The sequence below is a fragment of the Argopecten irradians genome, chromosome 15, assembly GCF_041381155.1.
Source record: "Argopecten irradians isolate NY chromosome 15, Ai_NY, whole genome shotgun sequence".
Classification (NCBI taxonomy): domain Eukaryota; kingdom Metazoa; phylum Mollusca; class Bivalvia; order Pectinida; family Pectinidae; genus Argopecten; species Argopecten irradians.
The window spans coordinates 1,371,643-1,393,394 of NC_091148.1; the positions used below are offsets into that span (position 1 = coordinate 1,371,643).

Here is a 21,752-nt window from a genome sequence, read left to right on the forward strand (position 1 = left end):
TTGTCCTAATTTTAAGAGGTATGCTGCAAAGTTATTATTGACAAAAAATTGAGTTGACTGATGAAACAAGTTCAATAATAAAGACACATGGTGACTATTTTCATATTTCTGATATAAATGTTGTATCGTACCGGGGCCAGGCCCATAACCCATAGAGCTGTCACCCATCCAAGAGCAGGTTGTGCTCGGCATTGTTTCACTATATGATGCAAAGATACTGACACTGATATTACGATCCATAATTTCCTGGATGGATGACCGCACTCAATTGGTTCGGGCCCTGCCCTCGACACGTTATGACAGTCATAGCCAGGGAAGTGATGTGATGTAGCCATTTTTCTGTTACTCTGCATGGATACCTTACTCTGACTGACCAAATCAACATACAAGTTCATTCTAAACTTAGCTGGCCTCAGATACACCAGACAGCATATCAACAAACTGAAAATAAACATTGCACTGACTTGACACTGTTTTATTGAACAATTTTGTCAGCTAGATACGAAATATGTCCAGATCAATGGATATAGAGAGAAACAAAATGGCTGCACATGATAGGGATATGTCCCACTAACATTCTTGTTTACAGAATCTGATATAATTTTTTTTTAATTTCAATTGAATACCTTTAAACTTGCATTATCAGCTAGATTCCACTGTTGTATGAAAAACACAAAAAAGATACATTGTCAATCAATTTTATTATTATTCAAATTAAATATTTATATATCATATTTGATATAAAAAGTCAATTTTATAATCAATATCAAAATATTATTCTGAAATACAAGAAAAAGCTTAATAAGGAGAAAAGCTTCAACAAACCGGAACAGGGTATTACAATCAATTACATGTAAGCACAAAGTTTGGGTCACAGAAATAGTAAAATCACTCAATGTACATAAACAAAACCTTTAATACTGTATTTCACCCAATAAGCACTGTTCCTTTTAACAACCCTCCAATTTTTCCCATGAAGCCTGGGTCCTTCATTCACTCTATACCTTGAATATAAATCTTTTATAAATTATTCATGCAAAAGTATACATGTTATAATTTATTTCATGATTTGAGTGAAGGTTTACTTTCAGTAACCCCTGGGTCGAACTTTGACCCTGTGAATTATGTAAGCCCCCCTTCAATTTTTCTGTGTGTTTACTGGGTCCGATATGGTATATTCTAAATGAAATACACAACTTATGTCCAAAAATTTCCAAATTAAGACAGTGTAGTTGATTTATCTGTGGATGATGATATGATGATCTGGTGCGACCAATGTACAAGCAAAGTCTATTTTTTCCACATCTCTCGAAAAATACTTAGGTATTACTAATAAATAAATGGAATTGTACAGAGGTGATTCATGGACAAAAACAATGGCACTGTTGTTATCAAACAATGGAAGGAAAATAGTTTAATACACTGGTGAATTGATGTTTAGAAATGACTGGGTAAAGCAGAACCATCACCACATTTTGATACCTAGATTAACCTTACACTACAGTAGATTAACCTTACCCTAGGCCTATAGTAAAACACAGTAAAAACAAACACATGTGGTCATGACGTAGAATATTTCATTCTCTATCATAGAAGTCCATATAACAAACTGTACTTACCGTATTTGACCTAATAACCGCCCGTGTCCTATAAGCGTCCTTCCCCCTTTTGAGGCCTCAATTACACAGGCATAAATAAAGACCAAAACTGTATAGGTTTGCAATAATTTTGTCTTATCAAGCACATTTTTTTTCTTTTTTTCTCCAATATTGTTAAGGCCCCGGGCGCTTATTGGGTCGAATACGGTATATCAAATTCCCAAGAGGTTTGTTATACGTACCCTATTATACTGTACACTGTATACTGTAGTTCTCAACCATGCTCTCTGTGTAGCTATATATCACATCATCTGGCTTCTATATGTTCAAATTTGAAATTTCTTCTCGATCATTCAATTATATCAGCTCTAGTCTATTGATTTTTTAAATTCTATAAAGCTCTTCTATCATATCGGCCCTCCCCCTCAATTATTTTAGTATCTACAATCATGTACCTGTAATATCAAATAATTTTAGTAACATCACATTTACTCTATCCCTCCATTATTCAACATAACATGCAGTTCCATCACATTAACTCCCTCCCTTACTTAAAGTAACAAGCTATTCCATCACATTAACTCCCTCCCTTATTCAAAGTAACAAGCTATTCCATCACAATAACTTCCTCCCTTATTCAACCTATATGCTGTTCTATCACAACAACTCCCTTCCCCTATTTATATAGCAAGCTGTTCCATCACATCAATTCCCTCCCGTTATATTCAACATAACAACACATTGTCTCCCTTTAACAAGACATGCTGTTATATCACAACAACTCCCTCCCCTATTTAATATAGCAAGCTGTTCCATCACATCAATTCCCTCCCGTTATATTCAACATAACAACACATTGTCTCCCTTTAACAAGACATGCTGTTATATCACAACAACTCCCTCCCCTATTTAATATAGCAAGCTGTTCCATCACATCAATTCCCTCCTGTTATATTCAACATAACAACACATTGTCTCCCTTTAACAAGACATGATGTTCCATCACATCAACTCCCTCCCGTTATATTCAACATAACAACACATTGTCTCCCTTTAACAAGACATGCTATTCTATCATATCGGCGCCCTCCCCACCAGTGGCATCTTCATCGATATGAAGGTCATCAAGCATTTCCTGGAGACTGATCTGTGGAAGTCCTTCGTCGTCCGTGTCGTCCTGATCAACAGGAATCTTACTGGCATCTGTAATGTAATAGTTCAACATTAATAAATAATTAACAAAAACTTGCTGGGAGAGGTTTTGTAATTCACTGTGTCAAAAGTCTAACCCTTATCAAAACCCAATTGATATATTGATATCAGTATAACTTCAGCAGAGGTACAGACTCGGATCAAAACTATATTTCATAAAATGATAAACTTTAAATAAATTTTCACATTTGTTTTTCAAGTAATTTTCCTAAAATTCTGGGTCACCATTGAAAAAATACTTGCAGATACTATTTGTATAATTTTCTGTTTGCTTAATTCATCATGAGTCTGTAGGTATATCATCATCTTATTAGTATATGTAAAATTATATAATTTCATAAAACAATATTTTTATAAAGCTCAAACATGAATACAAAACGTTTCTCAATTTATACATACACAAAGTATTTGACCCTATAATCGCCCCTCCCCTTTTAAGGCTTCAATTTCACCTACTTTGAATTAAATACAGACTGAAATTATTAAAACTGTCTTGGATTTCTTTTGCAAATTGATTTGTGGTTACTTTGAAAAATAATTTTATGAAAGGCAAGTCCAAATTTGTTAATTAAGCACCTTTAATTTGCTTAATTTTTTAAGCGCCCTGGGCACTCATTAGGTCGAATACGGTGTACAATTTGTTAATAATTGAAACATAAATAGATGTACTTTACCTTTGTAAATGTTTACTCCCTGTCTATAGTTAGGGTCCTCTTCTAAATCTTCCAAGAAGTCATTGTAATCCCTGAAATCAGAAACATAAACATTTGTTTTCCCTGCTGGTAATGAGATCCCTGTGGAATATACCGGTAAGCTTTGATAAACAGGTTTGTATCCTCTTTAAATACGGTTATATTAAAGGTTCAGGAGTTATGTCCCATGAGTTATGTCCAATGGCAAAGGTCATTTAAGAAAGAGGCAGGTTATAGAGGTGAAGCCAGAGTACCCAGAGAAAAACCACCATAAGAATGGTATCAGCTGCCTCAGTACATCACCATAAAAGATGACTAAATTGGAATCTTATCCTTTCTATTCCTGTTCAAATGAATGTCTTTTTCATTCTGGCATTATTCTAGACATTTGGCTCTATGAACCAAGTTACACCTATGACAGTGGTCACTATGGAAACTGAACTTTCTGTAGATTGGAAGGACCACATGTTTGCCTATTTAATTGTTCTGTAGATTGGAAGGACCACATGTTTGCCTATTTAATTGTTCTGTAGATTGGAAGGACCACATGTTTGCCTATTAAATCGTTCTTGCTGAACTTTCTGTAGATTGGAAGGACCACATGTTTGCCTATTAAATCGTTCTTGCTGAACTTTCTGTAGATTGGAAGGACCACATGTTTGCCTATTAAATTGTTCTTGCTGAACTTTCTGTAGATTGGAAGGACCACATGTTTGCCTATTAAATCGTTCTTGCTGAACTTTCTGTAGATTGGAAGGACCACATGTTTGCCTATTAAATCGTTCTTGCTGAACTTTCTGTAGATTGGAAGGATCACATGTTTGCCTATTAAATTGTTCTTGCTGAACTTTCTGTAGATTGGAAGGACCACATGTTTGCCTATTAAATCGTTCTTGCTGAACTTTCTGTAGATTGGAAGGACCACATGTTTGCCTATTAAATCGTTCTTGCTGAACTTTCTGTAGATTGGAAGGATCACATGTTTGCCTATTAAATCGTTCTTGCTGAACTTTCTGTAGATTGGAAGGACCACATGTTTGCCTATTAAATCGTTCTTGCTGAACTTTCTGTAGATTGGAGGGACCACATGTTTGCCTATTAAATCGTTCTTGCTGAACTTTCTGTAGATTGGAGGGACCACATGTTTGCCTATTAAATCGTTCTTGCTGAACTTTCTGTAGATTGGAAGGACCACATGTTTGCCTATTAAATCGTTCTTGCTGAACTTTCTGTAGATTGGAGGGACCACATGTTTGCCTATTAAATCGTTCTTGCTGAACTTTCTGTAGATTGGAAGGATCACATGTTTGCCTATTAAATCGTTCTTGCTGAACTTTCTGTAGATTGGAAGGATCACATGTTTGCCTATTAAATCGTTCTTGCTGAACTTTCTGTAGATTGGAGGGACCACATGTTTGCCTATTAAATCGTTCTTGCTGAACTTTCTGTAGATTGGAAGGACCACATGTTTGCCTATTAAATCGTTCTTGCTGAACTTTCTGTAGATTGGAAGGACCACATGTTTGCCTATTAAATCGTTCTTGCTGAACTTTCTGTAGATTGGAAGGACCACATGTTTGCCTATTAAATCGTTCTTGCTGAACTTTCTGTAGATTGGAAGGACCACATGTTTGCCTATTAAATCGTTCTTGCTGAACTTTCTGTAGATTGGAAGGACCACATGTTTGCCTATTAAATCGTTCTTGCTGAACTTTCTGTAGATTGGAGGGACCACATGTTTGCCTATTAAATCGTTCTTGCTGAACTTTCTGTAGATTGGAGGGACCACATGTTTGCCTATTAAATCGTTCTTGCTGAACTTTCTGTAGATTGGAAGGACCACATGTTTGCCTATTAAATCGTTCTTGCTGAACTTTCTGTAGATTGGAAGGACCACATGTTTGCCTATTAAATCGTTCTTGCTGAACTTTCTGTAGATTGGAAGGACCACATGTTTGCCTATTAAATCGTTCTTGCTGAACTTTCTGTAGATTGGAAGGACCACATGTTTGGCTATTAAATCGTTCTTGCTGAACTTTCTGTAGATTGGAAGGACCACATGTTTGCCTATTAAATCGTTCTTGCTGAACTTTCTGTAGACTGGAAGGACCACATGTTTGCCTATTAAATCGTTCTTGCTGAACTTTCTGTAGATTGGAGGGACCACATGTTTGCCTATTAAATTGTTCTTGCTGAACTTTCTGTAGACTGGAAGGACCACATGTTTGCCTATTAAATCATTCTTGCTGAACTTTCTATAGATTGGAAGGACAACATGTTTGCCTATTAAATCGTTCTTGCTGAACTTTCTGTAGACTGGAAGGACCACATGTTTGCCTATTAAATCGTTCTTGCTGAACTTTCTGTAGATTGGAAGGACCACATGTTTGCCTATTAAATTGTTCTTGCTGAACTTTCTGTAGATTAGAAGGACCACATGTTTGCCTATTAAATCGTTCTTGCTGAACTTTCTGTAGATTAGAAGGACCACATGTTTGCCTATTAAATCGTTCTTGCTGAACTTTCTGTAGATTGGAAGGACCACATGTTTGCCTATTAAATCGTTCTTGCTGAACTTTCTGTAGATTAGAAGGACCACATGTTTGCCTATTAAATCGTTCTTGCTGAACTTTCTGTAGATTGGAAGGACCACATGTTTGCCTATTTAATTGTTCTGTAGATTGGAAGGACCACATGTTTGCCTATTAAATCGTTCTTGCTGAACTTTCTGTAGATTGGAAGGACCACATGTTTGCCTATTAAATCGTTCTTGCTGAACTTTCTGTACAGTAGATTAGAAGGACCACATGTTTGCCTATTAAATCGTTCTTGCTGAACTTTCTGTAGATTGGAGGGACCACATGTTTGCCTATTAAATCGTTCTTGCTGAACTTTCTGTAGATTGGAAGGACCACATGTTTGCCTATTAAATCGTTCTTGCTGAACTTTCTGTAGATTGGAAGGACCACATGTTTGCCTATTAAATCGTTCTTGCTGAACTTTCTGTAGATTGGAGGGACCACATGTTTGCCTATTAAATCATTCTTGCTGAACTTTCTATAGATTGGAAGGACAACATGTTTGCCTATTTAATTGTTCTTGCTGAACTTTCTGTAGACTGGAAGGACCACATGTTTGCCTATTAAATCATTCTTGCTGAACTTTCTATAAATTGGAAGGACAACATGTTTGCCTATTAAATCGTTCTTGCTGAACTTTCTGTAGATTGGAAGGACCACATGTTTGCCTATTAAATCATACTTGCTGAACTTTCTGTAGACTGGAAGGACCACATGTTTGCCTATTAAATCGTTCTTGCTGAACTTTCTGTAGATTGGAAGGACCACATGTTTGCCTATTAAATCGTTCTTGCTGAACTTTCTGTAGATTGGAGGGACCACATGTTTGCCTATTAAATCGTTCTTGCTGAACTTTCTGTAGATTGGAAGGACCACATGTTTGCCTATTAAATCGTTCTTGCTGAACTTTCTGTAGACTGGAAGGACCACATGTTTGCCTATTAAATCGTTCTTGCTGAACTTTCTGTAGATTGGAAGGACCACATGTTTGCCTATTAAATCGTTCTTGCTGAACTTTCTGTAGATTGGAGGGACCACATGTTTGCCTATTAAATCGTTCTTGCTGAACTTTCTGTACAGTAGATTAGAAGGACCACATGTTTGCCTATTAAATCGTTCTTGCTGAACTTTCTGTAGATTGGAAGGACCACATGTTTGCCTATTAAATCGTTCTTGCTGAACTTTCTGTAGATTGGAGGGACCACATGTTTGCCTATTAAATCGTTCTTGCTGAACTTTCTGTAGATTGGAGGGACCACATGTTTGCCTATTAAATCATTCTTGCTGAACTTTCTGTAGATTAGAAGGACCACATGTTTGCCTATTAAATCGTTCTTGCTGAACTTTCTGTAGATTGGAAGGACCACATGTTTGCCTATTAAATCGTTCTTGCTGAACTTTCTGTAGATTAGAAGGACCACATGTTTGCCTATTAAATCATTCTTGCTGAACTTTCTGTAGACTGGAAGGATCACATGTTTGCCTATTAAATCGTTCTTGCTGAACTTTCTGTAGATTGGAAGGACCACATGTTTGCCTATTAAATCGTTCTTGCTGAACTTTCTGTAGATTGGAAGGACCACCATGTTTGCCTATTAAATCATTCTTGCTGAACTTTCTGTAGATTGGAAGGACCACATGTTTGCCTATTAAATCGTTCTTGCTGAACTTTCTGTAGATTGGAAGGATCACATGTTTGCCTATTAAATCATTCTTGCTGAACTTTCTGTAGATTGGAAGGACCACATGTTTGCCTATTAAATCGTTCTTGCTGAACTTTCTATAGATTGGAAGGACCACATGTTTGCCTATTTAATTGTTCTGTAGATTAGAAGGACCACATGTTTGCCTATTTAATTGTTCTGTAAATTGGAAGGACCACATGTTTGCCTATTAAATCGTTCTTGCTGAACTTTCTGTAGATTGGAAGGACCACATGTTTGCCTATTAAATCGTTCTTGCTGAACTTTCTGTAGATTGGAAGGACCACATGTTTGCCTATTAAATCGTTCTTGCTGAACTTTCTGTAGATTAGAAGGACCACATGTTTGCCTATTAAATCGTTCTTGCTGAACTTTCTGTAGATTAGAAGGACCACATGTTTGCCTATTAAATCATTCTTGCTGAACTTTCTGTAGATTAGAAGTACCACATGTTTGCCTATTAAATGGTTCTGTACCTGTCATCAGTGGCTGTGTCCTCCTGGATGTGCCGGAGTTTCCATCGCCTCTTTTTGTTCCTTTGAGTTTTATCTCCAAACACTTTCTTGACAAGCACCTACAAATATAAGAAAGACTTCCAACATCTTAGGATACCTTTTGAATTGACCTTTGACTTAGAGGTCAAGGTCATAACAAAATTTCCTCTCCAGTTTTAAGACTCAATGGAATTCGAAATCTAAAATTTGGTAGCCCATAACAAAATCATGAAGCTGATTTCCATGAAATATAACTTAGATTAGAGCTGCAGTATATTTTGTATTTAAACACTAATTTTTTGTTCATGTGATCTTCATATAGCTTTCCATTTTAAATGCATTCATATTGAATATCTCAGACCCAATAATTTCATTTTAGGCATTAAAATACTGCTTTACATAAGGATTCTAGAAACTAAGTCACAGTGATACTATTGAGCACATACAGTGGAACCCACACTGTATAAGAAAGACTGAAACTCACCACATCCGGGATATTTTCTGGCTTGATCTTCTCCAACTCAGCATTGTTTAGGTTGGCATTCGTGAAATCAAATCTGAAATAAAGTAAATGGGATTATGCAATGTGGGAATCTTATAATTAAACATACAAAACAGTCAAATCTAGAATGGTGTACATCTCAACAAATCCCAGGACTTTTAGTTAAATTCCAGACAACATCTCAACCGGCCAATAATAGGACAATTCTAGACAACATCTCAAATAGCCAATAATAGGACAATTTTAGACCTGTGTAATTTGTAGGTGTATTTGTGGTTTTCTTACCCGAGGACGACATCTCCTACGTTAAGCAGATGACCGAGGAACGTCTTGCAATAGTGTTGTTGGTCACTCAGGCCAGAGCTGGTCATTCTGGTCACCCAGACTTCGGCCAGGACATGCTGTTAAATAGAGCATCATTTAAATTTTGTAATACCTTATTATAACTACCTTACCTGATACACTAAAATCAATAATATCTTATTACAGTCCAACCCACTTAGTATGAACTCGGAGAGTACAAAATCACATTTTATACAAATAAAATTGAAATCCCCTGCAAATGCAGTCAATCTCTTCGTTTTTATTACCCGTTTCGTTGGAATTGCTTGGAAATCAGCCTCCATAGAAATTAGAAATATCTTCAATTGGCAGATCAAATGCCAGGGAATGTCGGTAATATTGATGGATGTATCTAAATAAGCATATCTTTGATAATCCCATCATATCAATGATGGGTTTTTTCTCTCCCTTATTGTGATCATGAGAAATAGCCATTAATGGAGATTATTGGTTTCTGTTTCCCGTGACCCAAGGGACGATACGAAGCCCCGATTGGTAAGCAATCACCATGAATGATACCCTGGAGTTGTGAAAACCTACTAACTGTGTTTACTAGGTAAGTTTACTTATGTGAAGAACTAATCCGGTTTAACTGCCAACTTGAATTGTAATGACACTGTTCTAAATAATGCAACTTCAACAATATGTGGACTATGCGCCCTACGACACCGCAACAATGCACCAAGCGACAGAGCAGCAATGAACATTGTGACAGTGAGATTGTCACATGGCGCATTGTCGCCAATGCAACAGTGCGAGATAGGCGAAATCAGCAACCTTAAAAATCTAATAGATGGACGCTTGCACATTTATCTTATATTTGTGTCTATCCTAATAGGTTGCTTTCCACCAACTGTTTAGATAATTATTATTATCTTATTATATATTAATACACTAAAATATAAAATACTTTATTTTATACTAATACACTAAAATCTGTATGCTTTATTACATATATTAATACACTAAAAAGTGTATTACCTTATTATATTTGTTAATACATTCAAATTTATAATACCTTATTAGATATATTAATACACTAAAATCTATAATACCTTATACGGTATATATATTAATACCCTAAAATCTATAATACCTTATTATATATATTATATAAATTAATTAACAAATCTATAATACCTTATTATATATATTAATACACTAAAATCTATAATACCTTTATAATATTACATATTAATACACTAAAATCTATAATACCTTATTATATTTGTTAATACACTAAAATCTATAATACCTTATTAGATGTTGGTACTTTCCGTTTACTCTGTTCCCATTCAGGTACAAAGTCCACTTGCATGACCATGAATTCCACCAACTGTTTCGATGAGCACAGATTTGAGAACGGTGACCGGAAGTAAACAGCTCCACTGATCTCAGCCACTGTGAAAACAAAGGGAAGATAAAACTATTCATTATAGAATGAAAACTCTTAGTAATTGAAAATTTAACTGGTCAGTACCAGTGTTCCCTTTAAGGGTCCGTAGGACAGGCTGACCCAGAAAGTTACTGGTCCACACTAAAAGTTACTGGTCCAGACTGAAAGTCACTGGTCCTGACTAAAAGTTACTGGTCCTTACAACGTTACAATTTTTTCTTGTAGTTTATCTAATAACTAGCAAAGTTTTACTAACAAAATATATTCACATATCCAGTTTAGTATCGTGCATTCTTAACAAAGTTAACTGAAACCAGAATATTAGGAAAATTTGTTTTATAGTTTGATCTTCCACCTTTCTACAGTTCTTTTTTGTTTTGTTTTGTATATATCTGGACCAAAAGTTGACAGTCAAAGGACCAGCTACATGGGAAAATTGTCTGCCTGACTATAAAGTTGCAGGTCACCGGCAGATGGACAGACGTTATTTTGAACGCTGGTCAGTACTCAGAAAGCCTTTTGCTGATCCTAATTTCCATACAGATTGAGATAATCGTACATACAGATATTCAGTGGCCCTACCTTGCAGTGTGTTTGGGTCGATGATATGGACAGCCTGCGTGACTTTATAACAAACACAGATGGGGTTGATATTTCCGAGCGAATGTGCCAATTTCTGTGGCAGACACACGATATTATCCTAGAAAATTAAAATATTTCAATGTATCTTTATATACAATAGTAGATGATTTGGTTTCAATAGTTTAATGTCCTATTAACATACACCGTACGTCCCTTCTGTGACATCATACGTTTGTAACATTGCTATCCGGATACCGGCAAACATATTTTATTTCTCTATACCAATCTATTATAACTCGAAGGAAGTTAGTCCTGTTTTAACTGGAATCATTCCATTTATAGACACTCATCGCAAGATACCAGTATACTAGTTTTCATCCAGAAACGGGCAAACAAAATATGGAAATAAAATTGCTGGAAAATATTTTCATTTGATTTTTTTATCGAAATCTTTACTTATGATTTGAAAGATGCAATTATGGAAAGTAATCGATTTCAATACAGTTAAACATACTTACCTTACATATGGGTACAACAGACACAGAGAATGTGTGTGTGTAGGTGACACACTTACCTTACATATGGGTACAATAGACACAGAGAATGTGTGTGTGTAGGTGACACACTTACCTTACATATGGGTACAATAGACACAGATAATGTGTGTGTAGGTGACACACTTACCTTACATATGGGTACAATAGACACAGATAATGTGTGTGTGTAGGTGACACACTTACCTTACATATGGGTACAACACACAGAGAATGTGTGTGTGTAGGTGACACACTTACCTTACGTATGGGTACAATAGACACAGAGAATGTGTGTGTAGGTGACACACTTACCTTACATATGGGTACAATAGACACAGAGAATGTGTGTGTAGGTGACACACTTACCTTACGTATGGGTACAACACACAGAGAATGTGTGTGTGTAGGTGACACACTTACCTTATATATGGGTACAACACACAGAGAATGTGTGTGTAGGTGACACACTTACCTTACATATGGGTACAATAGACACAGAGAATGTGTGTGTAGGTGACACACTTACCTTACATATGGGTACAACACACAGAGAATGTGTGTGTGTAGGTGACACACTTACCTTACGTATGGGTACAATAGACACAGAGAATGTGTGTGTGTAGGTGACACACTTACCTTACATATGGGTACAATAGACACAGAGAATGTGTGTGTAGGTGACACACTTACCTTACGTATGGGTACAATAGACACAGAGAATGTGTGTGTAGGTGACACACTTACCTTACATATGGGTACAATAGACACAGAGAATGTGTGTGTAGGTGACACACTTACCTTACATATGGGTACAATAGACACAAAGAATGTGTGTGTGTAGGTGACACACTTACCTTACATATGGGTACAATAGACACAGATAATGTGTGTGTAGGTGACACACTTACCTTACATATGGGTACAATAGACACAGAGAATGTGTGTGTAGGTGACACACTTACCTTACATATGGGTACAATAGACACAGATAATGTGTGTGTGTAGGTGACACACTTACCTTACATATGGGTACAATAGACACAGAGAATGTGTGTGTGTAGGTGACACACTTACCTTACATATGGGTACAATAGACACAGAGAATGTGTGTGTGTAGGTGACACACTTACCTTACATATGGGTACAATAGACACAGAGAATGTGTGTGTGTAGGTGACACACTTACCTTACATATGGGTACAATAGACACAGAGAAGGTGACACACTTACCTTACATATGGGTACAATAGACACAGAGAATGTGTGTGTGTAGGCGACACACTTACCTTACATATGGGTACAATAGACACAGAGAATGTGTGTTTGTAGGTGTAGGTGTTGTTGTGGGGGTCATGAGTTACAAGCTCCTGTGCAACATTGTGTCTGAAAAACAAGGGCAATAACTCTGTAAACATTAGCTTTACAGTCCCCTTAACCCAAATGTTATTACTTTACCATAAATATTAACAGCCAGATGAACATTTATAGTAAACATATATATGTTTATCAAACACTGTTTAGGTGCCCATAATGTGATTCTAAAAATAGCAAGTGCCCTTATCCAGATAGTTATGAAAGTTACAAAATCCTTTGTTCATATCTACATGTTAATTAGTTCTTTATTCACATAAGGACGAGGAATGTTGTGATAATTAACGAGGGAATAACGCCATGAAACAAATATATGGTGAATAGACGGATGGAGAAACGGACACAAATGGAAAAGCCGAGAGGAAAACTAATATACATATACATGCAATGAAAACCTTAATGAAAATTCAACCTCAATTCATCCTTTTGAATATGAATGAATACAAACTGTCTATGATATTTCTATAATATATATAGAATTACTATAAACTTACTTGCAGGGTACCACCGTCTCCAGGAAATCTACCAGCTTCCTGGCATCATTTTTATGGGCATAGTAGAAGTCCAGTCCCTCTATGATAACAAATATAAAGATAAACACAGGCCGTTATTAAAGCCAGTAATTGTTATAGACAGATGTTGCTTTAGGCAGGTGGTTGTTTTAGACAGGTGGTTGTTATAGACAGGATGTTGTTATAGAGAGGTGGTAGGTATACACAGGTGGTAGTTATATCAGGTAGTTGTTATAGAGAGGTGGTTGTTATAGACAGGTGGTTGTTATAGACAGGTGGTTGTTATAGACAGGTGGTTGTTATAGACAGGTGGTTGTTATAGACAGGTGGTTGGTATACAAAGGTGGTAGTTATACACAGGAGTGATTGCCAAATGTATCGATGTATTAAAATTAATTGATATAAATACCATTGATTGAATATTACCTATTGTATCCCCGTCACCCAGCCCATGTGACCCTCGAGTATAATCATCTTAACCAGGTCATGTCAAGACCCCTTAAATATTACCATGAGCCCAGGAAAATAATGATGTTCTGAATAGCATGCAATATGCAGCTGACCAAGGTTACCCTATCGTCATGCAAAATATTTTGCTTATTACTGAGTGACCCTATAAATGATACCCTTCCTTTAGTAAGAAACATTTTAGTCGTCACACCAGATACACTACTAATATATGTCCAGGTTTCCAAAGTCAACCCTTGATCAATACTCCGGGACGACCATGATTCCATCTATTGAAATTTCCGTACCATGGAGAGGTTTGATGTTCACTGTGTTGACGTGTGCCTTATGTTTCAGGATCAGCTGCTCCAGATAGTAAAATGTCTTCTTGTGGTCTGTCTGTAAAAGAATCAAAATAACAAATAATAACAAGTTTTCCTTGGGGCCTGTTTTCAAAATATACCATAAAATATACTTAAATGTTACCAGGTTCACATACAATTGCTGTATCATATTACACTATACATAGCTTTATGGGCCGTGGTGGCTGAGTGGTTAAGATGTCCCAACATATTACAATAGCTTTTATGGGCCGTGGTGGCTGAGTGGTTAAGATGTCCCAACATATTACAATAGCTTTTATGGGCCGTGGTGGCTGAGTGGTTAAGATGTCCCAACATATTACAATAGCTTTTATGGGCCGTGGTGGCTGAGTGGTTAAGATGTCCCAACATATTACAATAGCTTTTATGGGCCGTTGGTGGCCGAGTGGTTAAGATGTCCCAACATATTACAATAGTTTTTATGGGCCGTGGTGGCCGAGTGGTTAAGATGTCCCAACATATTACAATAGTTTTTATGGGCCGTGGTGGCTGAGTGGTTAAGATGTCCCGACATATTACAATAGTTTTTATGGGCCGTGGTGGCTGAGTGGTTAAGATGTCCCAACATATTACAATAGCTTTTATGGGCCGCGGTGGCAGAGTGGTTACGATGTCCCGACATATTACAATAGCTTATATAGGCCGCGGTGACTGAGTGGTTAAGATGTCCCAACATATTACATTATACCTAGTTATCACAATTACAAAATATATAAATATGTGGATAATTCTCAAAATTTTACAATAAAAAACAGCAATGTGATTTAAATAAATAATCAGTACACTGCAGTGTACTAATTAACCAATTCATCATAATTAGGGCCCAGGGTGCTTAAAAAATATAACAAAGGGGGTTGCTTATTAGGTAATGAAAATGTAAGTTATAAGGGGTCCCCCTATAGAGGGAAGGGGACCTTATAGGCTAAGAGACGCTAGTTATGGTGAATCTCAGGATTTTACACAAAAATATAATCAGATTACACAAATATGAGTAATTATGTTTTACCCTTTGTCTTAGCTGAACCACCGCCCTCCAGAAATCTTTGGCTTCAACACGATGACAATCATCACACATCTGGTTATTGACAACAAACTCCACGACAAACACCTGCTGCAGTACAGCACTGTTCAACACCTGTGGAGAAATAAATCGTGTAAATATTCATTACATCTGTGGAGAAATGAATTGTGTAAATATTCACCACTCATGAAGTCAGTCTAGAATCCAGAAAAGTGTTTTAAGAAATCTGTACCATTTTTAAACCATTATTTTTTTACCTCTTTCTGCACGGACAGCTTGATTTTAATCCTCTGTGAGTGAGGCTCCGTCCACACAAACCCGGCGTCTACTAAATGGACCTGAAACAGACGAGGAACAATGAATTTAAATCTGACACAAAAACACTCACAAAATATGATGACACTAAAATGGACCTGAAAGATACATAAATCTGGGCAGCATATGTAAAGGATCAACCATTATATAGATATAAATCACTATTCATAGTGTTAGAACGGTCATCATAACAAATGATATCGATGTATTGAGGATTCTCATCTTCCGATACGATATTGATTCCTATTTTCTAAAATCAATACAATGAGCGAAATTGTACTTGATGACCTGCCTATTACCAAGTAAGATTGGAATTTTAAATGCCAACAAATTATGTATTATTTCTTACATTATACTAATTGTATATATTTTGTAAGGTTCCTGATCATGTTAACTCTATAAGATTTTTTCACAATTACTGTGAATTATATATGAAATACTCAGCAAGAGTTCCCGAGTGACATACATCTTTTCATTCATAAACTGATTATGTAATACCAAAAATGACCGTTCCGGGTTTTATCCTTTTCCAACAACACCATTATTTCAATATATATCGATACATCAATACATCGTGATATTTTTTATTCAATATATTGATACTTAAAAGTTTATATCAATGACAGCTCTACGGTGTGCTACCTTGCTAAGGCCGCTTTTTAATTTCTTCAGACAAACAGACAGAAGTTCTCTGGACTCCAGGGCAGCTGTGACCCAATGGCTTGGGGGCTGGAGATACCTACAAAAATCAATCATAAATGTTCATAAACAGAATACCAGGAAATATACGCAGTCATAGCATGTTACTGCTGTCGTACCTTGTTATATTTATGTCTGCAGGAAATCGAAATCATATGGTTCGATTTGTTGGGCATGAATTATTGCCTGTATACACTATATTCTGTGAATTTGATATTTCTGTATTGGATATTTTCCTGGCTGCATTGTGTATATATCGGGCCAGGTGAGCTAAAAATGACTCCTATTATATATTTCTTTGCAAATGGCCTCTAACAATTGTCAAAATATTTTAATCTCTGGAATCAAATAAATCGGTCACTTTTTTCAGGCACCCCAGATAAGAGGCAACAGTATCATTTAAAATACTTAATGTCGTGGAATTTGTCAATATTTTTTAGTTTACTACAAACCTTTCACAGTTTCTACAGAAGTAAAGAACTCCCTGTTTTGGTATCCCTTCTGTAATGTCGACCTGAGTCCGCAGACACGCCACACACATGTTGGTCGGGTTTGGCTCGATCTGAGTACCACATTGGCAACATAATCTGGAATAAGTATATATAATGAATACATTTTTAAGAGCAGTAGGTACATGTAGCTGACCATAAATAGGCGATCAGTGAGTCAGAATTTTGAGCCTGTGATTATGGTCAGTTTTTGCAGACTACTATAATCTAAATTGTTAATTTTTACCCACAGAAACATAGAGTCTTAGATCAGTTGTAGGACATTCTAAATATTATGACGCCCTTTTTTGATAATGACTTTTAAAACAACATTATGTGTTTTCTTTTCACAGAATTACTCATTTGGGTAACTTATTGATTACTACAAACAGGTAACTGTTACTCAAATGGGTAATTATAACTATTACCCATATGCAGGGTTGTGCCTGATCAAACCCGTGTCATATCACTAATGTCAGAAATTTTGTTGCCAGATTGGATTAAACTTAGAATGTAATTGTACAAATGATACTTACATTAGATTTACTGACGATGTCGGGTTTTCCTTCATATATTCCATTTTTCAAAATCGTGGGCTTCGCATCCACGAATCGAAATACTCTTAATTTGTAGCCCGACGGAAAACCACATGGACAAGTTGTGAAATATAACCGGAAATGATGTCAATATTTCTAAAAGGAAAAGGGTCGGCAGGAATAATATTCCGGAAAATAGTATCAACCCTGCTCTCTGAATGACACTAGATAAACTTTTTTTCAAATAAATTAATTAATTCATTAAAAAATACAAATTATTAATTAAACAAGATGCCCATGGGCCTTAACGGTTACCTGAGTTCGGATACAGAATGAAACAAAGACATATAATTTGATATAAACACTATATATTTGCCCACCAGGCCCTTGAAGTCAGTCAGTGATTTTTGTAAATTTGACTTTTTAATCTATGAAAATTATTTGGTTCCATCATATCTGTGAATTTAGATGATTTACGAAATTTTAGCCATTTTGACCCCTTTTAGCCCCGCCCCTCTAGCCCCTGGGCGTCGGCCAGGACCAATATGGATATGACGTTAAAATTCTATTTCAGGTTAACAATTCTAACCAAGTTTCACTAATTTCCTATGAAAGCTAAACAAATAATGTTCATAAATGTATTTTTCCTACATAAACTATAGTAAACTTGACCCCCTCCCCAGGGAGAAACTTGAGACCCCAGGGTCATATTATTCATATTTTTTGTAAAGAACCTTATGACCTTTCCATCTATGAAGAGAATTTGATTCTACCAGTTCCAGAATTTCAGAAGAAGATTTTTGAAGTTTTAGCTAATTTGACCCCTTTTGGTCCCGCCCCTAAGGCCCCTAGGGGTCATTCATAGAAAATTTGTTAATAGGATTCAATGGCCATTTCATAGGGAATTTTTTTTATTAGTTTTCAGCATAATAATACAATACAACACAGTACAATAACAATGAATACAGTACATACAATGTACAATTCTTATTGGTACATTGGAATTTACATACTTGTAGCTATGACAGAAATAAGTAAAGATTAAATTTTAGTCTAATATCCAGGATTCTAACTCGTGATATACTTTTCTTACTCGAGGACACGCATAAAAAACATGTAATAAAGTTTCTTTCTCTTCCCTGCAGAAAGTGCACATGACAGAATCTAAAACTTTAATTCTATATAAAAATACATTAGTTGGCAATATATGATGTAGAATTCTGTACTGCAGCCATTGTAACTTTGTATCTTGTGTGACCTTAAAGTAATCCTTATTTATTTTCCTCCACCATATATCATCTTTCTCAAGTTCAAAGACACAATTCCATTTTAAAATATATTTTCTTGTGATAGAGGGCTTACATGAGCTTACCAAAGTTTTGTATATAGTTCTATTACCAGGTTTATCTTTCAAAATCATATCAATAAACTTTGGATACAATACGTCATTAGGTGTATTCAAACCTTCTTTAAGGACAGGAAAAACTTTAGTTATTGCCTTTTTCAAACCCTTATATAATGTAAATGGTGGATGGAAGTTATGGAAATTGCAAACAAATTGTGTATGTACAATGTATTAAATTTACCATCAGCATCCAATAAAGTACTCTAGATTTATCATGATAAGTCCTCCCTCCCCTTAATTGTATAATCTGTTTTCTAGCAACTCTATCCGTTGAGCTTCCCCAAAGGTAAGAGAAGATAACATTATTCAGTTTAATGGCATCTGGCCTGGGCTGGGGAGACTTATAAAGAGATGGACAAGCTTAGATATAGCTAATGATTTAATAACTGTAATACGACCCAAAATATTGTTAATCTTCTTTTTGACCAGTTTTGAAGAAAGGTCTCTATTTCATTTATTTTTGCCTCGTAGTTAAGTTTAATCATATCATCCAGATTAGTATGAAAAATAATTCCTAGGACCTTCATTGGTCAATCTGTCCAATTTAACTTGAAGTCCCCACAGATTCTTTCAGTGTAATCAATCTTACTTCCAATGCACATAACATTGGGTTTTTTTTTCAATATTTGGTGTTAGACCCGAATATTTAGCATATTGTCCAAATAAATTAAGAACTGACCTCAGGGAACTATCCGAACCATCTAAAAGGAAAGTTGTGGCATCAGAAAACTGTAATAACTTTGTTTCTTTGTCCTTAATAATTATCCCTTTAATGTTTACATTTTTCCTGACCATAATAGCAAGAATTTCAGCACAAAGAATAAACAGGTATGGAGAGGCCGGGTCACCTTGCCTACATCCTCTTCCTATATTAAAAAATTCTGAAAAAATACCATTTTGAATAACGCATAATTTAAAATCCTGATTCAATATTTTGATCCAATTCTGTATGTTAGGGCCAAAATTAAAATATTCTAAAGTTTTTTGTATAAACCTCCATGATACCGAATCAAAAGCCTTCCCGAAATTAACAAAAAGTACCAGACCGAATCAAAAGCCTTCTCGAAATTAACAAAAAGTGCCAGACCGAATCGAAAGCCTTCTCGAAATTAACAAAAAGTGCCAGACCTGGTTTCTTATTTTCTTGTGTATAACTCATAACATCATATAATATCCTTATACTTTCTCCGATAAATCTAGCTTTTAAAAATCCTGTTTGATTTTCATGAATCAATTCTGCCAATGAAGGTTTCATTCTGTTTGCTATACATGCAGATATCAGCTTATACGTAGTGTTTAGAAGAGATATCGGTCTCCAATTTTTCAACAAATTTACTCTGTATCTTTGATACATTGTGAATTGCAAAGTTTGTGACCGTAAAATGAAATTTTACGTAAAAATTAAAGAAATCATTGATTAAAGCATCAAGGATATGATGCTTGACGTACGTACACACCGACGATTGATCATTACAAACATTGTGTTGTGTGTTGCTAACCGAATAAATTGAGATACATTTATTACAATTCCGTAATACGTTTCAACATGTGGTAGAAAGAATTTATTTTTGATATTATAAAAGATCAAAATATTGAGATATTACTGAGCAAAACAAACAATATTTTTAGACAGTGCGGTCGATCGTCGCTTTCAATTTTTAATCGATATGCGAATAGATACACCGATATAGATATATAATTAGCCATGCCTTTGGTTTGATGGTTATGTAATACCTGGACCAGGATGTTGTTTACCTGTACACAACGCCATTCATCAAACTCACCTGTAATTACCTTGCCGTGGCCAATTTGCTATTCGGTGGACTATATCGGGTATTTGCTATTGTCTTACTGTCAATCAGGTTAGGACATCCGTTAATTGGATTGTGATTTGAATTATGGAAATCCCGTACATCTATGCTCTAGGTTTTTTATTGTCACCTCATTTTTTAAAATGAAGATGTAAAAGCATATGGAAATAAAAATATCCCTGGTGCATATTTACACAATTTATGATGTTCACAATGTCCAATGATAATTATTAGTGCAAAGGGCAATAACTCCGTAAATTACTGTCGAATCAGGCCGATTTTCGAACTCGTCCAAGATCTTTCCGATATTAGCTAGTCTAAATACAAAGTTTCGTTAAACTCGGTTCATATTTTCTCAAGTTATTATGTTCACAAGGTCCAGTAATATTTTAGTGGAAAGGGCAATAACTTCATAATTTACCGTCGAATCAAGCTGATTTTTGAACTCGTCCGAGATCTTTCCAATGTTAGTTTACATACAAAATTTTATTTAGCTTGGTTCATATTTACTAAAGTTGTCGCGTTCACAAGGGCCAATAGTAATTATTAGTGCAAAGGGCAACAACTCCGTAATTTACAGTCGAATCAAGCAAATTTTCAAACTCGTCCGAGATCTTTTCAATACTAGTCTACAAATAAAGTTTTATGAAGCTCGGTGCATATATTTACTCAAGTTATCGCGTTCACAAGGAAATGTTAACGGACGTCGCACGACGCACGACGGACGACGCACGATGCACGATGCACGACGGACGACGGACAAAAGACTATCGCACTAGATCACCATGGTCAGGTGACCTAAAAACTCACTAATGTTATATCTCCAACACTACTGATATTCCGCTTTGCAAAGGTTTTATGATATTCCTTAGGGTTATTGCGCTTTAGCAAATCCATTGTTCCCTTGTATTCTCATATATAAAAGCGGTTAGTCTTCGCTTCAAATGACTTGTTACATTTTTAGCCTCCGAGAGACCTATCCTGTTAGTCATTGATCTGTCTCTATTAAAAATAGTCAGAGCAGATTTATAATTCGAGTATAACCGCCTACAATTATCATCAAACCATGGTATATCTGGTACTTTCTTAGTAGACTTTAAACAATGACAAGAACAAGTACAGTTTACT

General features: G+C 35.8%; 1 protein-coding gene across 1 annotated transcript; it reads right to left on the reverse strand.

Moving 5' to 3' along the window:
• Positions 1-684: 684 nt before the first annotated feature.
• LOC138309707 (60S ribosomal export protein NMD3-like) lies at positions 685-17,545 on the reverse strand. Its single transcript, XM_069250925.1, has 15 exons — positions 17,409-17,545; positions 16,837-16,971; positions 16,328-16,424; positions 15,628-15,708; positions 15,356-15,484; positions 14,275-14,365; positions 13,502-13,580; positions 12,923-13,019; positions 11,101-11,218; positions 10,378-10,523; positions 9,066-9,181; positions 8,763-8,835; positions 8,261-8,358; positions 3,485-3,555; positions 685-2,801 (listed from the first exon to the last, which is right to left on the reverse strand). Exons 1-15 carry the CDS (start codon positions 17,450-17,452, stop codon positions 2,665-2,667), a joined length of 1,512 nt encoding a protein of 503 aa, XP_069107026.1. The 5' UTR covers positions 17,453-17,545; the 3' UTR covers positions 685-2,664.
• Positions 17,546-21,752: the final 4,207 nt, after the last annotated feature.

Coding starts and splice junctions, on each gene's coding strand:
- LOC138309707 (XM_069250925.1), bottom strand. CDS start 17,452: ATGGAATATATGAAGGAAAACCCGACATCGTCAGTAAATCTAAT. Junction 15,485..15,627: donor AGCTGTCCGTGCAGAAAGAG/GTAAAAAAATAA, acceptor ATTTCTCCACAG/GTGTTGAACAGTGCTGTACT. Junction 9,182..10,377: donor AAGTACCAACATCTAATAAG/GTATTATAGATT, acceptor TCTATTTAACAG/CATGTCCTGGCCGAAGTCTG.